The sequence below is a fragment of the Callorhinus ursinus genome, unplaced genomic scaffold (genome assembly GCF_003265705.2).
Source record: "Callorhinus ursinus isolate GAN/ISIS: 27379988/994484 unplaced genomic scaffold, GSC_fseal_2.0 scaffold13, whole genome shotgun sequence".
NCBI lineage: Eukaryota > Metazoa > Chordata > Mammalia > Carnivora > Otariidae > Callorhinus > Callorhinus ursinus.
The window spans coordinates 41,286,232-41,307,314 of NW_027397075.1; the positions used below are offsets into that span (position 1 = coordinate 41,286,232).

The window sequence follows — 21,083 nt, forward strand, 5'->3', positions numbered from 1 at the left end:
GAAGGCAGCCGCTTACTCAACTGAGCCACCCAGGCGCCCACAGCTAGAAATTCTTGACAATTACTATGGGGAAAAATGTTTATACTGCTGCAGACGAGCCACGATATCTCTTATTCTGGATCAACTACAGTTAGATTCTGCCCCCTTTCTCTGGTTTTGAAAAGTCTTACCTGCATCCTGCCTCAGTGAGAGAATGATACCCGGGCTGGCAACGGTCACACTTGTCACCCATCACTCCTGGCTTGCAACTACACCTGCCATAGCTATCACACTGTGTGCTGAGAGAACCTAAAATTTAAAGAGCTTGTCAACAACCAGAAATGTCAGTAAATATGTCAAAGAAAAAAAAATGGGTCACTAAAAACAATGCCTGAAACCCAAGATGTATATCTCTAGATGGTTACAGAGAGAAGAAAGATCAATTTTAAATCTGAATTGTCTCAAAATCATATCCTTTTGAGCCATAACATTTTAACTTTCCGGACACACACCCTGCTCATCAATGTTGAAAAACAAGTCACTCTGCACCCAGTGATCAACCGTACACAAAACCAGTCACTTCTCTGTGGGCAAGCACAGGCTCCTGAAGGCCCATGTCTAGAATTTAAGTATCTACAGGCACAACAAAATAAAGGTCAAACTCCTGAAAGAGGAGAGCAAACTCAGAGCACTTTGTATCTCTGAATGCACACCAACATACTGAGAAAGTTCAGCCCTTCAAGGATCGTAAACTAAACAAAATCATTAACGTGCAAGAACTCATGAAGCAGCTAACCTTTCCCAAAGTTCAAATGGTCTCTAGGATCGGGCTACTAATTATCTACACAGAATCATTACACAGGCCAAGCCCACACTTATTTATACACACCAGAAAATCATTTGAAAGTTTAACTTGGTTAAACAGAGTGGAGGTGGGGGGTCCGGCAGCTCCTGAGTCATTGGTCAGGAGGACAGTGCACATACTTCCACTCTTCCCCTGAGCACAGGAACTGAACTCCATGAGTTCAGGCCTAGGAAGCAGAGCTTTGTTTTCTGGGGGGGGGGGGGGGGGCGGGGAGTACTTGTCTTTCAACCCACCAGGCTGATGCTGGCATTGCCTGCCACTTACCCACAGGACTGCAGTGACAGGGAGAGCAGGCTTCGTTGTTCCCAAGGCGGAAGAAATTCTCCCGGCATCTTTCGCAGTTGGCGCCATCTGTGTTCCCCTGGCAGTTGGTACAGTGGCCCCCGTGGCCGGTGGACCGGTAAAGTTCAGGGTCAAAGTAGCACTCCTGTGATCGGCCATTACAGTCACAGGCTGTTGGCCAAAACGTACAAGTTACGTCAGACCCATGTTCCTTTGATGAACAGCATTTCGAGAGACTCTAAGCAAACCAAACCGCGACTTCCCACGTCTCTGGGGCACAATGGGTGGTAGGATAAGAACGCCCACTTGACGCATTGTTCATTTGAAAACAAAAACAGGAGGTCAATGAAGGGTTGAGAGAGCCAGGCTATCAGTTTACTGAGAGATGTTCTTATCAAAACCAGTGCCATCATAAAATACGAGGAATTCCTGTCCTTAGAAATCTCCAGGTAATTGTTTATACACAAGTGAAAGGCAAGTCAAATTGTAATTTTTCTGAATCTCTATCCTTCGTTCTAATACCAACTCTAACAACGGGGAGCCAGTTTATATTCAGGCTTTAATTTACCCTAACTTTTCGGGCCCCAGACAGTTGAAATACGTTAAGACACTAACTTTTGAAGTGCCAGATTGCTTGCAAGGCTGGAGTAACCTGACACACATGGGTTAAAATTAGCACCTCTGTGGAAGGCAGCAGCACTGAAGGGAAATCTAGCTTCACTAGACACATCCATCTCCTGGGGAGCCACAATGCCAACCAGGTCCACCATTAAGTAACTATGTTCCCTGCAGAACACAACTATATTGTAAGAACAAGTATATGTAGTTATAGAACTTCTTTTCTTAGAATTATGGATTTCACACAAAGTACCAGCAGTATCTTGAGCACTAAATAGTTTTATTTGATTTCAGATAAACCAAGTTGTTTTAAAAAAAAATGTTTGAATATATATTTTTTCTTTCTTGTCACCTCCCCTTCTTTATTATCAGTTCTTTCATAGTATTATACTTGAAAACTTTTTAGAAACTTGAATCACTGGCACCAATAACTAGAGTCGTGTTAAATAACTTGGAGAGCTCCCTTTCTATTTTCTTCCCTCAAGCCTCCCTAGATTATCCCGCACATCCCACTCACGGCCACACCCAGCCCATCCCCACCTAACTGTTTTGGTGCTCTGGGACTATGAAGCAGGACAGTCCTCTTGTCTACACTGTCCTAACACACAGGTAAAGCAGACGCTCTGTCTCCTTCACCATCAGCTGGTAAGAGAGAAGGCTGTAATTTTCTCTTCTCCAACCCCAGCATCCTGACAATACTGTAGTACTCTCCCAATCTGCAGAAACTTCACTCTTTGAAGTGCTGAAGAGTGCCAAGGCAAGGAGGAAGGCAAACTGATTTAGTTTCTCATCAAAGTCATTTAGAAACAGTATTCAGTTCATTTGCTGGCCCAGGAACATTTTCATGATGTTCCTGGAAAGACTCAAGATACGACCCCATCACTAAGCAAAATACTTTTCAAACACATGTGTACATTTATTGAAATGTCCCATCTTAGGGGCATTTCACTGTTTCTGTTAAGACCTTTATCATGTGGCTTCTCATACTAGCTTTTATAGTTCAGTAAAAGAACTGAAGCTCAAGCAAGTGCCTAGGAATTTAGGAGGCTGTACAATTTATCTTCAAATCTGGGATTGGCTAAGAAAAAGGAAAGATAAGAAAATTTGCTCTAGGCAAGTAACAGAAATAGTTATGAGTCAAGATACTGGTCATTTCTCAAGGTTTCTGCCAATAACTCCAGTGAGTTCAGAGTGTCTCTCTTATTCTTTTCAAGAGTATATGATAAGAAATATTTATAAGGTCATAAAAATCATAGCTGCTTTAAAAGTTTCTTATTTTTAAGTCCTTGACACAGCATGATTACATAGTTTCATGGTTCCTTTCTCCTGAGGCTTCTTTCTCTATCTGTTCAGAATAAACCAAGCCATGATGAAGGGGTAAAACAATGTGCAATCTTTCTTCTTTTACCCTTTTCTAGAAATACTAGGATCTACTTTTCTTCCCAAAGCCACCCACCTCTGCATGGGAGAAGTAGGAAAGTTCTCCCTGTCGTGCTCTTTAGTGAAATAAGGGAAGAATAACTCTGAGAAATGATCTTCTGAATGGCAGTCTCAGTCTAGAACTCAACACACCCAACACATGTTCGTCAATGACCCTGACCGCTTGAGAAAATGAACGCTGGTAGGAAAAGACTTTAATGTGCAGCAAAGACAAAACTAGAGAAACCATATTTTATAGTAGGCTGCACTGGCCCAGCACTTAGATCTAAGCGAAGTTCCAAACCTTGGAGATGCTGCTCCCACTCTGGTATGTGTGTTCATGAAGGAAACTGAACAAAATGAACAGACTTTTTTATTCATAGCCAACTGCCTTCATCTATGATTTTCCTCTGATGTGCATATAGTTTACCACTCCATGCTCTCCAGTTAGAGAAGCAGCACTGCCTTTTACAGTTCTCCTTTCAAGGAGGAACAGAAGGAAGTCAACCATTCCTTCTCCCCGCTCTGGAAGTCCTCCAGATAACTCAGCGGACTCACGCAGGCATTCGCTGGCGCTCTCCGCAGCTGCCCTCCTCCACGGCCGGTCGTTGAAGAAAGGCAGACACTTTTCACAGTCTACCCCGTAAGTATTATGTTTGCAATTACACACCAGCTTGTCAAATTCATTCTTCACACACTCACTTGCATGTCCATTGCATTTACACCTAGGAAGAGAACAGACACCCAAAAATATGAAACGGCCACCAAGTCCCAGAAATGGATGCTGAAAAATGATGTACAAAGAGAACTAAACACAATCCCGAATGTTTTTGGTTTGTTTTTTGATTTTTTTTTTTTTTTTTAGTTTGGACCATTCAAGACCATAAACTGAGGAGCTAAGCAAAATTAAGTAATGGCAGTTTGAGTTTTCAGGTAGGAAGGAAAATTAAACAAGCAAAAACAAAAACAAAAACCTCCCCAAAATATCTTTATTTAATAGGGGATGGGGGCATTAACAAGATAGGAGAAGAAAGTCTCTAGCAATTTCGGAGGCTTCTACAATTTCTGGGATCACTTCCGGAAGTCACCTGTGTGTATCAAGTAGCAGCCAAACGTGTAGGTTAAGCAGAGCGAGGACCCTGAAGTCCGGCTGCGTGGGTTGGGACCTGCCCTGTGACTTACCAATGTCACGTAACCTCTGTGCCTTACCCATAAGATAGGGATGATGACAGTGTGAATTTCATGGGGTTATTGGGAGGATCAAGAAGCTGCTTTATTCACGTGCCTAAGATTGTGCAGGCATACTACAAGTCAAAAATTAGGTCACAGCTGTTATCTGTCATAATGATTTTAAAGTATCCCAATCTGAAGGTAGTAAGAGACAGTCAACACCTCACCACCATATGCAACTCTGGTAGCCTGATACTCCCTCAAGGTTGTTTGGGGCAAGAATCCCCGAAGGAGCCCTAGATGCAGGGACAATCATAAACTAAGGGCTCATGGAAATGCCCATGAATACTTAAACATGCTCTGGTGCCCTGATGTTTCCCTCACTAGCTTCCTTAAAGATAGAATCAGCCACATAGCTCCCACCGCTACTTGGTAAGACATTTCAAACCTTTCCAAAACATCTACAGTAGACCAGGATGAATCACAAATTCATATCCCCGGCTCTCGTCTTTCTCCCAAGCTCCTATCCTTGACTGGTACACAAGTTCAGATGTCCCCAGTAACCTAAAATTTTACATATCTACAACTAAACTCATCATCTCCCTAAATTAGCTCATCGTCTTCATTTACTTCATTAATACTACCACCATTCTCCAGATTAAACTTTAAAATCATCTTTGACTAAAGTCCTGATAATTCTTGCTTCACAATAAAATCCATCTAAAATGTTCCTTTCTTTCCATTCTTTTGTCACCACCCTAATGTCAGGTATTTGTCACCTAACACGCAGATCACAGCATCATAACAAGAATATAAATTCTCTCAATGGTACTCTACTTTCACCTTGTCTGCAATTAATCTTCCTAACCACTGTTTAGATATCATCGGCCTACTTCAAAAAGTACATGGTTTCTCATTGATTACAGTCTCTGTCAGCTTTCACTCTGTCAACTCTACAAATTCACAGAGGAGATGTTCCTTAAGCCGAGCAGGTCTATAATCTCCCAACCCTACACTTCTGCTCAAGACATGCCTATCCTGCACCCCACCCACACATCCTCCTTCCTTATCCAGGCTTCAAGGCCCCGCTTAGTTTCCACCTGCTTCTCTAGCTTGACAGTTCTGTCTCATTCTCTGATATATGGCCTCTTTTTATCTAAAACATGTGTTTTAATTTTTCACGTGTTCATATATCGCCTGCCCCATTCATCTGTAGGATGCTAGAAGGTCAAGTCCTTCTCAGCAGGTGAATGTCTCATGCTTCCTTGGTGGCTTCAGAGGGCCTGTAGCAGACCTTTGCACTGAGGTGCTCGGTACGAATTCACCAACTGTGCTGATCTGACAAGGTTTTAGAAAACCTAATTACTTTGTTTCCAGGATAATGAGAAGGTCTAACAACATTATTAATATGGTTGTAAGCAAGTTGCTACACTCACTTCTAAACCATAGCTCCAGTCACTTTCAAAGTTATTTAACAGTCTACTTACCTACCACCCACAGCAAAATCAGAGATTGCATAATAATAGGACTTGAGAACCTTGGGGTCATTAAACACTTCATCTCCAAAAGTGTTCAGGCGATTGAGAGTTACTCTGATGTCAGTGGCAGTTACCCATTCCTGTCAGGAGGAAAAAAAAGAAAAGAAAAGAAAAAAACAGAAATAGGTAAAGGGGCTGAAGATGAGAGACATAAATGTGACAAAATTTTCCAAATTTTTCAAATAGTTAATATATCATGTGACTTATGTCCTTTTCTAGCATTAAATCTGTTATAATGCCCAATGACTCCCTTAAGTTCCTAATATTTGACTCTCCCTTCTTTGATCTAAGTTGTTGTGTCACCACTCAGAGTCCCAAAAAGCAGGAATACTACTCGTTTCTTCACAAGGTTGTTGAGAGGCTTACATGAATACACTTTTAAATGCTTTGCATTCGGGAGGTACTCAATACTTATGTCCCTTCTCTCCAGCCTGTATCCGCACCCCAAATCCAGTCCAAGAAACCAGCGCAGAGCTCATGGAGCACCATGGTGGCATGAGATATGCCGGTCATCGCCTCCGCCTGGCCATTTTGTACCATCTCTCTCTCCCTCCATCCCCGATCTGCTACGGACAGATCTGGGAGAGGCATCCAAGTACAAAGTAATAAATCATGACATGGGCCAGAACCAATCAGATGCAGTTTTTGTCTTGACCTTTCCCATAATTTCACTTCTCTGGGAGGCCTTTCCTGGCCACCCAACCTTGAATTGCTGCCCACCCCAACATCCTATTTCACTTGCCTATTTTATTTATATTGTCTGTTTCCACCACCACAACCCCACCCCCAGCCTGCCACCACCGCCACCACCAAGACTGTAAGCCCCACGAGGGCAGGACTTATTTGTTGATTGCAATTTCCCTGGTGCTTAGCCTACAGTAGGTGCTCAAGTAACATCTGCTGAGCAAATGAACAAATCTGAAGAAACCACAACTGATCAAATTGGTAGGTGTACCATAATGACAGAGGAGAAGAATGAAAGTTAACGTTTTCCCCCTAGGTTTTATGAGATCTAAGCCCTTATAATAAATGCCCTTTCACTGAGCTAATTTTAGTCAGATGTTTACATCTGTGGTGGACTGTTAGAATAATGATTCCAATGAATCATGTCTACCAGTGTCCACACCCTGATTCTGGGCTGGGGCATGTGATTTGCTTTTGGCCCAGGGGACATGAGCGAATGTGACACAGGCAGAAGTCTGATAAGCACTTGTGCCTCGGACTTACCCTCTTGGAATACTTCTGCCTTCACTCCAGGAAGCCTAGTCTAGCCTCCTTGAAGCTGTAAGACCACAGAGGGAGAGAAACCCAGCTCCCAGCCGACCTGCCAGTGAGTGAGCCCAAACCAACACAGAATCATGAGAAATAATAAATCGTGGTCATTTCAAATCACTAAGTTTTGGAGTGGCATATGACCCATGACCACCCAAAGATACCATGTAAAGTCCCCTCCTGGGACTGCCTGTCAGCATCACCCATGGAGACGCACCAGGCAAGTGTCTGCAGGCGTCTGTGTTTTCAGAAGGCTCCCTGGGAGACAGGGAGGCACGCCCCTGATTAAGCAGCACGGCCTGAACCATGCCAAACACCCGGCACAGAGAGCAACCTAGAGGGCTCATAAAAGCTAATCCCCGTGAAGCCTCCAAGTATAATTAGAAAGGAGAAGAGATGATGATTCCACTGCATCCAAACTCGGAACTCCAGTAACAGCTCCCACTCATGGCCACAATGCGAGGAATCTTTGAGTCGTCTGTAATGTAAATAGCTCAACATATCTCTGTGTTTAATGCTTATTATATCTCCTTCAAGCTTCATCTTTATCACAGCTCTCCTTGAATAAAAGCTTCTCAAGGGCTGAGTCCAAGTCATTTTTTCCCACAACAGGCATCTTAAAAAGAACAGGCTCTGGAGCCAGACTTTCTAGGTTTTGAATCCCAGTTCTGGGCGCTTAAAACTGGTGATCTGGGGCAAGTTATTGGATCTCTTCTGAGAAATGATGTCGATGCCCCATTTGTAAAATGGGCTTAACAGAAGTATCCACCTGTAGAGTTACTGTGAGGGTTAAATGAGTAAACAGTATAGAGAGTGTGTATATACATCCATAGTAAATACAGCTAATCTATCTAAGGGGCTCAGAACACTGCTCGGCACATTATGGCACATTATATAAGTGCTATAATAAATGCTGATTATTATTGTAAATCAGCACATGCTTAGTAATATTCATAAACAGTGAAACCAGGAAGGGTCTCCTCTCCCATCTGGGAGATCACAGCTTCTGGAGAGAGGCACAGGAGGCACTGAGGAGAGACGGTCATATCAGCTAAGCTGCCAAATCAGTTATCATTGTGAAATCAGCTGAAGTCTGATCAGCTAACCCTCCTTGGCAACTGCGTATGAAAACCAGAACTCTTACATCCAGAGACACATAATTAATGTCTTTGCATAACGACAGCAACTGACCAGATCTATTACAGATGCCCATACCATTTCTACCACATTTAGTCTCATGAGTTCCTGTGGAATAAGGAGTAGCAAACATCAGGGGCGCCTGGCTGGCTCAGCTGATAGAGCATGTGACTCCTGATCTCAGGGTCATGAGTTCGAGCCCCACGTCGGGTGTAGAGTTTACTTGAGGGGGCGGGGGGGAAACAGTAGCAAACATAAGAATTCCTACAGCTGGGGGAACTGCTTCAAGACAGGTTGATGAGGCATCCAATTGGCAGAGGTGCCAGAACAACACAGTCACACAGGTCACTGCTTTTTCCTGCTGCCCGTACCACTGCCTCAGCAGGATCGTCAAATACAATCACTGGTATAGGAAGAAACTAAGCTAGCAAATGTCTGCTAGTTGATCAACTTTAAAAAATTGTAGATCACATCTCCCCTATACATTCCGTCTTCTGTTTTTTCATCTATCAAAATCAGTTATTCTTTCTACTCATTATTCTGAACACATCTTATTACCATTGCAAGAAACACTTTACTGAAAGGCCTTTGCAAACATACTCATTGCTCACCAGAACCTCAGAGTTCAGCAAGATCAAGATTCACAATCTCCCCGCAAACTCCAGAAATACAATAGAAGGGAAGAACTAGACCCATAGAGAAACATAGTCTCATCTTTTGCCACCATCCAGAACCACATGGCCAAATCAGAAAGAGTCCTTGAATATAATAAACCTCAAGAGAAAGACTGGAAGCCACAAAAGCATAAAGGGGCGCCTGGGTGGCTCAGTTGGTTAAGCGTCTGCCTTCGGCTCAGGTCATGATCTCAGGGTCTTGGGATTGAGCCCCACATCGGGCTCCCCACTGAGCAGGGAGTCTGCTTCTCCCTCTACCCACTGCTCATGCACGCTCTCTCTCCCTCTAATAAATAAATACATCTTAAAAAAAAGCATAAAGCCCAGAATAAAGGGACTCCCTATTTCTCCCTACTTAGAAATGACAACAGCATTTCATAAAACATACACAGAGTTTGCAAACCCACATCCAGTCTTTCCTGTCTCAGTGAGTTCATACAGGCAGGCTGCCCCCACTTAGATGTCAACTTCAGCCAAAAGACAGAAGCATCTCCAATTCTGTGTTACAGAAAGATTCCAAATTATGGTGTATGAGGAATATTACATAGAATTTATGAGAAAAAAGAAAACTTTAACTCTTTCTATGCTTAAATGGGGAAAGGTTTCTGTCGTGATGCTCAAGCACTGTACCGCGGGTACCTACACTTATATCCTGTCACAAATAGCAGTACTGTCAGGTGATGAGAAGGTTTTATGAGTGACAATAGTGCCAGACAAACCCAGTCCACATGTCCTTGCACAATAATGAAGGAAGATGGCATTCCTAAATATCTTGCTTCAATTGGTCCCCTTCTTGAATACTAAAAAACACTTTTCCTTTGGTCAAATGAAGGAAGAGATAAAGAAGGTTGTGGAAATAATGGATAGATTCATGGGGTGCCTGGGTGGCTCAGTCAGTTAAGTGACTGCCTTTGGCTCAGGTCATGATCTCAGGGTCCTGGGATCGAGCCCCACATCGAGCTCCCTGCTCGGCAGGGAGTCTGCTCCTCCCTCTCCCCCTACCCCTCCCCACCCCCCGCTCATGCACGCATGCCATGTGCACACATGCGCTCTCCCTCTCTCTCAAATAAAATCTTAAAAAAAAAAAGAGAGAAAGAAAAGAATGGGTAGATTCAAATACTCTCCTTGAAAGGTCAGAAGCAAAACGTTTCCATTGCAAGTAAAGACACAAGTTAAAACTGTTCAGTTTTTTAAAAAATTTCTAAAATTTATATCCCAGAATACATTGACAGGTACATGAGAACACAAGACCACCACCTGGGTGGCAGGAACAAAGCTACTTTCCTTCACATACTGAGAATATACAGGCGAGCAGAATAAAATCCACCTGGAATCTCCTAGCCATACCCTTACCTCTGAAGTGGGACCACAGGCCCCCATCCAACAATCTTCCTGCCTCCTGTATGCATGTGGGGGAACTAAAGGACTACAAAGCCAGCTTCTGGATGCATTACCTGCAGCACAGGGCTGTTGTCAAAGTTGTAGGCACTGGGCCTTCCTTCTAGAGTTGAGAAGGCCACGTTGCCCCCGGTGAGAGGGGAAATGTCACTGAATTCATCCGTGCACAAGGCCTGCTGCTCGTCCCCTCCTGTCCTGATGAAGCCACGGTTTGCCTTCGAGTAGGTATTCTCGCATGAGCCACTGTAGTACTGGTAAGGAACCCAGGGCCCATCTTCCCGCGTACGCTTGTAAATGGCGAAGCTCTCTGGGCGGCTGGTATGGAACTTGAGGCGCACGTATGTGATGTCAAAAGCTTTTCCTGTGGGACAAACATGAAGTTCGTAAGTCATACGTATGAAGCAAAGAAATTTCCTCTATTCCCAAGTTGCTTTGGAACTTGACAAAGGAAGGATACACCCTACACGAAGATGGTTCCAGAACCCACAACACACTGGCTGTGTCCAACAGGCGATTCTAAACCTGGAAATAGTGTGCGTTTTCCCACAGAAATGACAGGTTATAGCTGGGTTCTAACTTGGCTCATAAAAGCTTGTTTAAGGTATGCATTGTTGAAATCCCATTTGCCATGAAAAATGGTAGCACTGTACTCACACTATAAATGAAAATTGCATAAAAAGGTGCATTTATTCTTAGTGCTGGTGCTTCAGCAAAAGTAATTTAATTAAAAAACAGAAAAGAAAATATTTGCTGGCTTTCTCGGTGGGTATTCTGGAAACTTTCAAGGTACTGAAAAACTCACTCTCTTAATGTCACTTCTTGATGCAGAAAGACTACCATGAGCACTATTCTTTTTATTTTATTATGTTATGTTAATCACCATACATTCCATCATTAGTTTTGGATGTAGTGTTCCATGATTCATTGTTTGTGCATAACACCCAGTGCTCCACGCAGAACGTGCCCTCCTTAATACCCATCACCGGGCTAACCCATCCCCCCACCCCCCTCCCCTCTAGAACCCTCAGTTTGTTTCTCAGAGTCCACAGTCTCTCATGGTTCGTCTCCCCCTCTGATCTCCCTCGATGAGCACTATTCTACTTATCTACCAAGTGAAGAGAGGAATTTGAGAAGGAGAGAAAGAAAAGGACAGTGATTAAGAGAAGAGGCAGGGAGTAGAGCAGGAATGAAGAAAAAATTCCTCCAGCAGCTGAACAAAGAAAAAAAGAGAGAGAGAGAGAAAAGGAGAGGGGGGGGTTTAAAGTTCTTTGCATATGTTGAAAGAAGAATATGCAAGATCCGAGCACTGAGCAGGGAAGGGCAGCAAAAGGGAGGAGCCACTCGGGTGCCCGCTCTGGAGGAAGAGCCCCTAGTCAGACAGCTTGCTGGGGCAGCCCGGGCATGGTCTGATGGCTGGGACAGTGTGGCTGCCAGCCAGCATGCCTTCAGGTGGGTCAAAAAGACAAAGTGCAACTGTTTTTAAATCACCTTTCATTCACCAATTGGGTCTTTCCATCTCTGACAATATTTATTCTCTGCAACTTCTATGCTATAGTGAAGATCACAGACTGGTCAACAAGTATTTGTTGGGCACAACCACATGTTCAGTCCTACGCTATATACGTGGGGGGACAGCATGTGCTGGACGTAAAAGGTCCTTGCCCTCAAGGAGCTTCCAGTCTTTCCTCCCCAGGCGAATTGATTCCGCAGGAAGCCCCATACTCGTCCTGTCCCACAAAGTGCCCAGAAGAGGAACTCCCACACCCTCTCAGAAGGGTTGCGGAAAGACTTCCGCCATCCTCTTCCTTCCTCGGGCACACCCATCCCTAGGGGAGAAGGAGGGGTGGTCACGTGTGGCCTGGAATCTTCTCAGCTCACTCTCCAGCCGCCTGAGGGCCCCTCTCCTCAATGCAAGACCGCGCATTGGCCCCTGTACCAGGGAGGCCAGCGGCTGTCCTGCCAATAGATGTGGGGCCACGTGGATGAGTCCAGCTGAGCTGGCGAGGTGGGGCAGGGGGAAGAGCAGAAAGCCCACGGAAGTCATGTGTCCAGGCTCTATTTTTAATCCAATATTATCCACAATAAAACTAATATGATGAGCCATACCTATTTCTTCGGTGGTCCAGATCTTAAAAAAGAGAAGTCTGATTAACTGTCCCCCATATACATGAAACACACTCACACACATACAATTTTGAATACAAAGGTGTGTCGCATGATGGAAAGAGCACAGGACTGGGCACTGTGAGACCTGAGCGCAGGTCCTGGCTCCTTCAGTTACTAGCTGTGTGATTTCTGCTCTGCCATTTTCTCCTCTGCAAAAACAAGGGTGATGACCCCTGAGCCACCTACCTCAAAGAGTTGCTGGAAGGTCAAACTAAGATCTTGCATGTACTTAGTTAATTGTAAAACTCTATACAAATATAAGGCATTATTATAATAGAGTTTAGAAGATTATTCCTGAATTAGGATCCTGGATATGTCCACATATAAGGGTCTGATTGTACCAGGGACTATGTACAGTTGCCAAAGAATATTATACAAATCTGGATCTTCTACCTATGATGCAGTAAAACATTTTGCCTAGACACAGGTTTTGCCAGTTTACACCCCACCTGTTAAAAGAATGAAAATGTAACCTCTATCTCTTTACTGTATCAAAAATGTTAAAATGTTACCCTTGAATGAGGGTATGGACTTATAGTATCTGTGGCATTCCAGAGACTATCTAAGACATTCTGGAATGGTAAAACAATTGGGTTGTATTCAGCAACAGGTGGTTTGGGATGTTCAAAGGCTTATTCACTAATCTGTGGATTACAGATTACCCCTGCTTTCCTAGTCTGTCTCCATTTCTGACATCTCATTGTTCTTTAACAACTCAACCTGCAGGAGACTGGGTCAAAGGAGAGAAGATAAAATGAAGCAGGGTGTGTTGTGTTCCAGACTAAAATCTGCACCACAGAGCCACATTCTGAAAGAAACCAGCTCAGGTAGCCACTCTTACTGCTGCCACAGACCCAGAGCAATGGGCGGCAGAACATGAGTAAGGAACTTGGCTAGCATTAAACTTTGAAGCAAATTAGTTTGCTGGTGCTGGTCCTACCTCACTAAGCCTTGTTTTCAGAGCTGCCTTTTTCATTTCAACCCACAGTCACAGCTGGAAGAGAAAAAGGGCTCTGTGGCCATCTGCAAAGGAGGCTCACACATTCCACATAATAAGACGGCCACAGGCACTGCCTTCAGAGATCAAGTCAATCCAGTAGTGGATACAGACGACTGCAATTCCATGTGATGAGTGCTTTGACAGGGGAAATGCACAAAGTTTGGGGAGGCATGGAGGAAAGTCACCGAAGCTGGAATTGCGGGGTCAAAAAACATTTTCTAGAAGAGACATCTACGTCCAGGACCCGAGGAATGCAGAGGAATGACCTCAGCAAACAGGGATCAGTTGTCTAGGCAAATGAAACAGCATGTATGAAAAGCCCAGAGAACACAGAGGAGTGATCATTGAGGAGTTAGAGTCACGTAGTATAGCAAGAACTGGAGTGTGGCTGGAGATGGGCTCACCGGGAAGGAGAACAGACCAGGCCTGAGGCCACATTCAAGAGCAACTTCAGCCTACGGGCAATGGTGAGCCACTGAAGCATTTATATAGGAAATACATGAGCAGATTTGACTTTTATTGCTATTAAGATTTTATTTATTTGAGAGAGAGAGAGAGAGAGAAAGAGGCAAAGACAGAGAGTGTGAGCCAAGGGAGGGGCAGAGGAGGAGAGAGGGAAAGAGAGAGAACCCCAAGTGGACTCCGCACTGAGTGCAAAGCCTGATGACCCTGAGATCATGACCTAGGCCAAAATCAAGAGTTGGACACTTAACCAACTAAGGCACCCAGGGGCCCCCAGATTTGACTTTTAAAAAGATCGCTCTGGCCACTGCCACTGGGTAGAGATGAAGTTGGAAGGGACGGGACTAAAAGTGGAGAGAATAGTTAAGAAGATGCGGCAGGAGTCCTGGAGATGACAGTGGCTGACAGCTGGAATGGAGAGAAATGAGTGGATTTGGGTGAAGTGTAGGAAGTCGACCTCAGTAGTAACTTGGTAACCGATGGACAGTAAGGGGGAGAGGGGCCACTTCTGAAGCCTCCTCTACTTTTAGTCTATGGACATGTTGTTTCACTGTCAAAGCTTCTTGTCTGGAAGTAAGATGGAAGGATTAAAAATAAGTTTCAGTTTCCTAACTTAAAAAAAAGTACATGGAGAGTAGGACCGTCCACTAAAATAGAGGACAGAGGAGGTTAAGCAGGATTGGAGGCTGGGGTGGAGGGTAGGATGGGGAGAGGAGTTCAATTTTGGATATCCTAGTTTTGAGGTATCTGTGGATCATCGAAACAAGAGGAAACGTCCGGTAGGGAGTTGGAGGTGAGTGGTCTGAGAGCCCAAGGGCGATGTCTGAGTTAGATATACAGATTGGCCGGTAGATGGATAATGAAGGTTGGGTATGGTTGAGACTAACGAGGCATGGGTGCTGAGTGAGGAGAAGGCGGACTTTTGAGATCACTCTGAGGGGTGTCAGCATTTAAAGCACAGACAGTAGGTGGTGGGACAGCAGGAGACACTATGAGGCCAGAGAGGGGACGGCAAGGAAAAGATCAGTATCACAGAAGGCAAGAGAGTTTGAGAAGGAAGTCATCAACGGTGTTAAAATACGCTGAGAGTCATGTAAGGCAATGACTGCCATGTCCACTGGCTTCAAGCCACAAACAGGTCGCTGCTATACTCAGGGAGAGTGGCCCCGTGGGCAGGGTTGGTGGGATGGAAGATGAACGGCAGATATGAGGCAGGGAAGCAGACACAGTGAGTGTAGTCAACCACATTGGACTGAAGGGGACGGGGAAGACAACAGTGGGATGGGACACTGGGTCCAGGAATATTTTTCTTTTTTGTTCTTTGAGAGAGGAGAGAGGAGGTTGTACTACATGCTGCTGTGCTCGAGTCAGCCGAAAGGGGGAAGGCTGGATGTGGAAACAAGGCTGGGCAATAAGAACGGGATCCTACGCTGGTGAAAGGACTGGCTCCATACAGGAGAAACCCCGCACCCTTGCTTTCCAGCCGGGGGCAAATGCAAGTGACGGAGTAGATTTTGAGGGACGGGAGCTGGAAGAGTTCTGATGACTTCATCTTTTTTGTGCAGTGAAAATCAAAGGTACCTGCTAAGGGGGAGGGGGTGAGAGCAAAGCCAGTGGGGAATATCTGCAGAAAGGGGAGAGACGTCATAAGAGCCCCTGCAGAGGCCAGCAGAGGAAGCGGACCAGAGGAAAAGGGGGCTTGCTGGGAAGAGACAGGGCAGCCGAGATGAAAGTAGGAGGTCATGACTTTGTGCGGGTGTAGTTTTCTATAGCCCACTTTGCACCCCCTTTAAAATTAAGAGACAAGGGGACTGAAATTACTTCAAGGAATTTAGAATGTAATCTGAATAAATCGGGAAGCCAATACAGAAAATGGAGAAGGGTCAAGTCTTGAGTGATCCATCCACCATCACCTGTATGTAGTCATGGATAATCAAGAACTGGGAAACTAAGGAGCTGGGTTTTATTCCATTAAACAGCTACCAGTTGAGACCCGTCAGGTGTGCTCACTCTCATTCTCTCTCTCCCGCTCCATACCTCCCTACTCTTTATCTATCCATCCTACTAGTTTCACAGTGGACAAAGTAAAAAGATCTAAATGGTAGATAAATAGAAGACAAGACCAGGTCTTCTGATTTCCAGTCCAATGAGAGCCACTCTACTATTTTTACACTGTGGGAGCATGTGAACGTAGACAGTATGACTTTAAGGTAAAGAGGCCAAGCTAAACAATGAACAAAATCAGCAAGTAGAAGTCTAGAAAGTATTCAGCAACTATACAAATAGAACATCTCCCCCCCCACCCCGCCCCGCATTCATGAGCATGAAGACTAACCATGGATATACACACCCTCAGGAAAATATTTAGCTTCTGAATATTCTACTGCTTTCCCCCCTCCCCCTGCCACATTCCTTCCATAAACAAAAAGACTCAAGTACAGATGTTTAGAATGAAGCACACGAAATTAACTAATACTTCCTGCTCTGAATCCTTCAGTTCAGGCTGGCCGAGGGAATGAGGGAAGGGGAGGGAGCCATCTGAACAATGAGAATCTAGCCTTTGTTCATTCAGGGCCAAACCAAGGAATTCTGCTTAAGCCTCCTACGTGGTGAAGTATTTCTAATCTGAGTAGGGGAGAAACCCTTCCTGCCTTGGAATTGGATTCAAGAACTGACTACTGGGGAACATAAATGCCTCTCTGTTATGTGCAGCTCAGAAGAATTCCATGAGGATCTTGTGAAACAGCCCCCTTTACAGTGAAGTAATGAATGACAATGGCTATACAGAATTTCACAAAACTTCAAAATGCCCTTCCATGGCCTGAATTCAATGAAGAAAACTAGTTCATTCTAAAGTATCAAATTGGGAATTCACTGATTCACTATTGTTCTCATGCGCTAACTCCTTAGAGTCAGAAAAGGACCGCTCTCCTTGAAGTCAAACTTGATCTGAGGAATATAAAACTTGTAATAAGGTTGTAGTACATAAAGTCAATTAGAGATGGTAGACGTTTAGGCTACGCAATGGGGTTCTCCAAACAGTTAACACAAACAGTAGTCGCAGAAAGCAGCGATCTGAAGACGTTTTCATTTTTGTTAGTATAACCGCTGGTTGAAATAAGAGTTCCCAGGACAACATGTACAGCTGCGCACCAGCTGTTATCATTCCATCCCGGCAGACAGATGGTACAAACACCACCTGGCCAATCAAGATGACCCAGGGCCAAGTTAATGCTGAATGTGGGATCCTCAAGTAGACGCAGATGGGTAACCAGAAAGCATAAAGAGGAACAGTCACACACAGAATGTGTTGAAGTGATGTGGGTACGTGGAGTTCATGCCCACTGCTCGAAAACCCAGTCCTGACTGCCTACTGAAAAGCTACTTTCTACTGTCCAAAACTCATCCTCAAAATAGATTGTTTTTGGGGCGCCTGGGTGGCTCAGTTGGTCAAGCAACTCTGCCTTCGGCTCAGGTCATGATCCTGGAGTCCCAGGATGGAGCCCCCCATCAGGCTCCCTGCTCAAGGGGGAGTCTGGTTCTCCCTCTGACCCTCCCTCGCTTTCATGCTCTCTCTCTCTCATTCTCCCTCTCTCTCAAATAAAAATCTTAAAAAAAATAGATTGTTTTTAAAAACGTATTCTCCCATTGCTTTCCCTTAAATGTCAATGCTCCTTTTTTCATACCCTCTGTCAATCAGCTAAAGGCCAGCAGTGCAAGGGGACAATTCCATACGAAGCACATCTCAATCAGCGCAACTTACGAATGAGGACAAGCAACCCGTATTAGCTTTGTATAAAATAGTCATTTTAAATTGAATTTATTAAAGCAAATGTGACGGAATTTACAATTTGAGAAATGTAACTGAAATTCAAATGACTAAACGAAATGCTTCGATAGTCCAAATTTCCTAAATACATGCAATAAGCACCTCCTATCACACACGACCCACTGTCCTGACAGAAAGACATGATGAGATGAGGGGCGCTGGACTATGGAGAGTCTCCATCGCAAACTGCCATGACGAAATATACAAAGCAGGTGGATAAAGAAGCAGTGAAGATAATCACTTTAAGAGTTAATTTTTTTTAAAAAGATTTTACCCATGAGAGAGAGAGAACATAGAGGGAGAGGGAGAAGCAGACTCCCCACTGAGTGGAGACCCTGACGTGGGACTCGATCCCAAGACCCCAAGATCATGACCTGAGCCAAAGGCAGAACTTAACCAACTGAGCCACCCAGACACTCTATTTTTTTTTTTTTTTTTAAGATCTTACCCATTCATTTGAGAGAGAGGGAGAGAGACAGATCGCACAGAGGGAGAGTGAGAGGGGGTAGCAGACTCCCTGTTAGAGTTCCTTTAAAAGCTAAAATTCTAGGGGCGCATGGGTGGCTCAGTTGTTAAGCATCTGCCTTTGGCTCAGGTCATGATCCCAGGGTCCTGGGATGGAGCCCCGCATCGGGCTCCTTGCTCAGCAGGAGCCTGCTTCTCCCTCTGCCTGCTGTTCCACCTGCTTGTGCTCTCTGACAAATAAATAAATCTTAAAAAAAAAAAAAGCTAAAATTCTAGGGGCACCTGGGTGGCTCAGACAGTTAAGCATTCAACTCTCGATTTCGGCTCAGGTCATGATCTCAGGGTTGTGAGATCGAGCCCTGCATCAGGCTCGGTGCTCATCGTGGAGTCTGCTTGAAGTCCTCTCTCCCTTTCCTCTCCCTCTGCCCCACCCCCTGCACTCTAAACAAACAAACAAACAACAAATAAATAAATAAAATCTTCAAAAAAAAAAAAAGGCTAAAAGTCTATACCAAAGCTGTTCATAAAAACAGTGCTATGGCTATAACAATGGAGCTACGGGGGGAAAAAGCTTTGAAGTTGACTGGCATGATTTTGGGGAAGATAAACCCATAATCTTAGGAAAACTAGATGTTTCCATAAAGTACCAATTTAAGCCAAAGAAGACAGTGCTCTCTTCCTACCACTCCCCCCACAAACTACCCCTGGTGCTATTGCTAAATAAGACCATGGCACCAACCTAGTATAGCAATCCACAAAAAATAAAACCTCCCTGCTTGGATTACCCAACTGCAATACCCCAGAAATGCCATACACTCTTCAGCAAACAGAAGGATCAAAAGTGATTTGGCTTAACACACTAATTAAATACGAGATCATCAGACAGTCACTATATGGACAGAATTCTTAACTGAAGACCAGAATAGCAAATGGTCCTGGAGGGTAATTTCAAATAGGTGCAAATTACTGTGGAAGACAGATATTTTCCATTATTTAGACACAAAATAAACTTATCCTAAATTGTATATTTTATAATTTTATTTGAAACTTGCACCAGAAGAAATAAGATTCCCAATAAGATTCCAAGCCAACAACTGGGCCTATGCTTTATTAACCCAAACCTCATGTTTATAAGACTCAATACCAGCCCTAATTCAGGCTAGTGGGTCACAGGCATGCCTGAAATCCTTGAGCCAAGTTAAAGGAATGAAGCCAGCATTTACTCCCACTCATCCAAGCAGAGGAAAAAATCCACTCTGCTGAACAACAGAATTCTAACTACAAGGAATTGACTGACATGTGGAATTTAATGGAATCCCATAGAGAAAGTAGTTAATTATAATACTAAGGAAACAAAATAAAGAAATAAAGAAGCAACGAAAATACAAGCTGCAAGGAACCCATACTTAAAAAATGCCTAATTGTTAAGAGATGAAAAAGAAAAAAGACACCATAATTTTATGGGAAGCTATTTCTTGTTCTGTGACATCCATACACTATTGAAAATTGACTAATTTTTGGCTTTCATCAACAGAAGAGTAAAGAATGTTAGAAGAATAGTGAGAAAATCTGGGAGAGAAAAGATCCTAATATACAGTTACAATGGTGCAATGATAGACTAAGATTGACTCTGGTAAACCCCTCCCCTCCAAAGTCACAGAAAGTTGACCAACAGTGTACTTTTATTTATTCAACAACTATTTGTTAGGTGAATTTAAGTGAAAGTCTACTGAGCTATTTGTAATACTCAGTCCTTCATTTTGCTAGAATGCCTTTTACTTTCTACTTTAATTCCTAATAAACTTGCCCCTTATTCCCCTAGATCATATACTATTTGTATCTGTCCCTCAAAAGAAGAAAAAACTACAGATACCATAAAATATGTTAAATACCAAAATATCTTTCTCAGTTTTCACAATTGCTTAATTTCCTACCACAGTCACTCATTAGGTCAAGGATAATAGCCCAAATGGTCTTGACAATTCCAAGTCCAAATTCTTCCATTCATTCAACAAATATTTACTGAGCCCATTATGGCACTGGGGCTAGGGCAGAGAATAAGACACACAAGGTCCCAAAATTGTGGGGCTGACAGCACAGTAGGGAGTGGGGTAAGTATGGGATAAATGACAATCACAAATCAAAACAAAAATGTTATGCATTATGTGCTAAATAACACAGTGAAGAATAAGGTGGAGATGTAAAGCACAAAGAAGGGCCATTTATAAATACACTGTCATCAGAGACCTGGATAAGGGGACATTTGAAGAAGTGAAAGAGGCACGGAGGGAAGAACATTCTAGGAAGGACAAATGCAAACACCCTGAGGCAGGAGCAAGTTCTGGGTAAGGGTGAGGAGGCCAGTGTGGCAGAACTAAGAGTGAAGAACGAAAGTGTAGGGGACGAGGTCAGAGAAACCGACGGGAGGGAGGGACTGCCAATCAAGTAGGCCTTGTAGGCCATTGTTAAGACTTTGGTTTCTACTTTGAATGAGATGAAAACCCACTGGAGGATTTTGTACAAGGGAGTAACATGACCTGAGTGGTATTTTAAAAGGATCATTCTGGTTGCTTTATTGACAACAGACTATAGAGGCGACCACAGATAGATAACAAGGCTAATGAGGGGCTTTTTGCAATCACCCAGGCACAAGGTAATGGTAGCTTGGTCCAGGCTGGGAGCAGTGAGCAGTGATCAGATTCTGGCCATATTTTGAGGGTAAAGCAAACCAGTTTTTCTGATGGACTGGAGTGTAGGCTGTGCCTGAAGCAACTAGAAAGATAAAGCTGCCATTTATTGAGAACGATTA

The 21,083-nt window shown here is 43.9% G+C and overlaps 1 protein-coding gene across 2 annotated transcripts in view; it reads right to left on the reverse strand.

Moving 5' to 3' along the window:
* The window catches only part of LAMC1 (laminin subunit gamma 1), a 123,363-nt gene that overhangs the window by 32,252 nt on the left and 70,028 nt on the right, over nucleotides 1-21,083 (reverse strand). For both annotated transcript variants that reach the window (XM_025878030.2, XM_073900126.1), the window contains exons 2-6: nucleotides 10,409-10,713; nucleotides 5,821-5,951; nucleotides 3,722-3,888; nucleotides 1,109-1,297; nucleotides 171-288 (exon numbers count right to left, since the gene is read on the reverse strand). In XM_025878030.2, coding sequence (XP_025733815.1) covers nucleotides 171-288; nucleotides 1,109-1,297; nucleotides 3,722-3,888; nucleotides 5,821-5,951; nucleotides 10,409-10,713 — 910 coding nt within the window. The remainder of the gene's footprint in view (nucleotides 1-170; nucleotides 289-1,108; nucleotides 1,298-3,721; nucleotides 3,889-5,820; nucleotides 5,952-10,408; nucleotides 10,714-21,083) is intronic.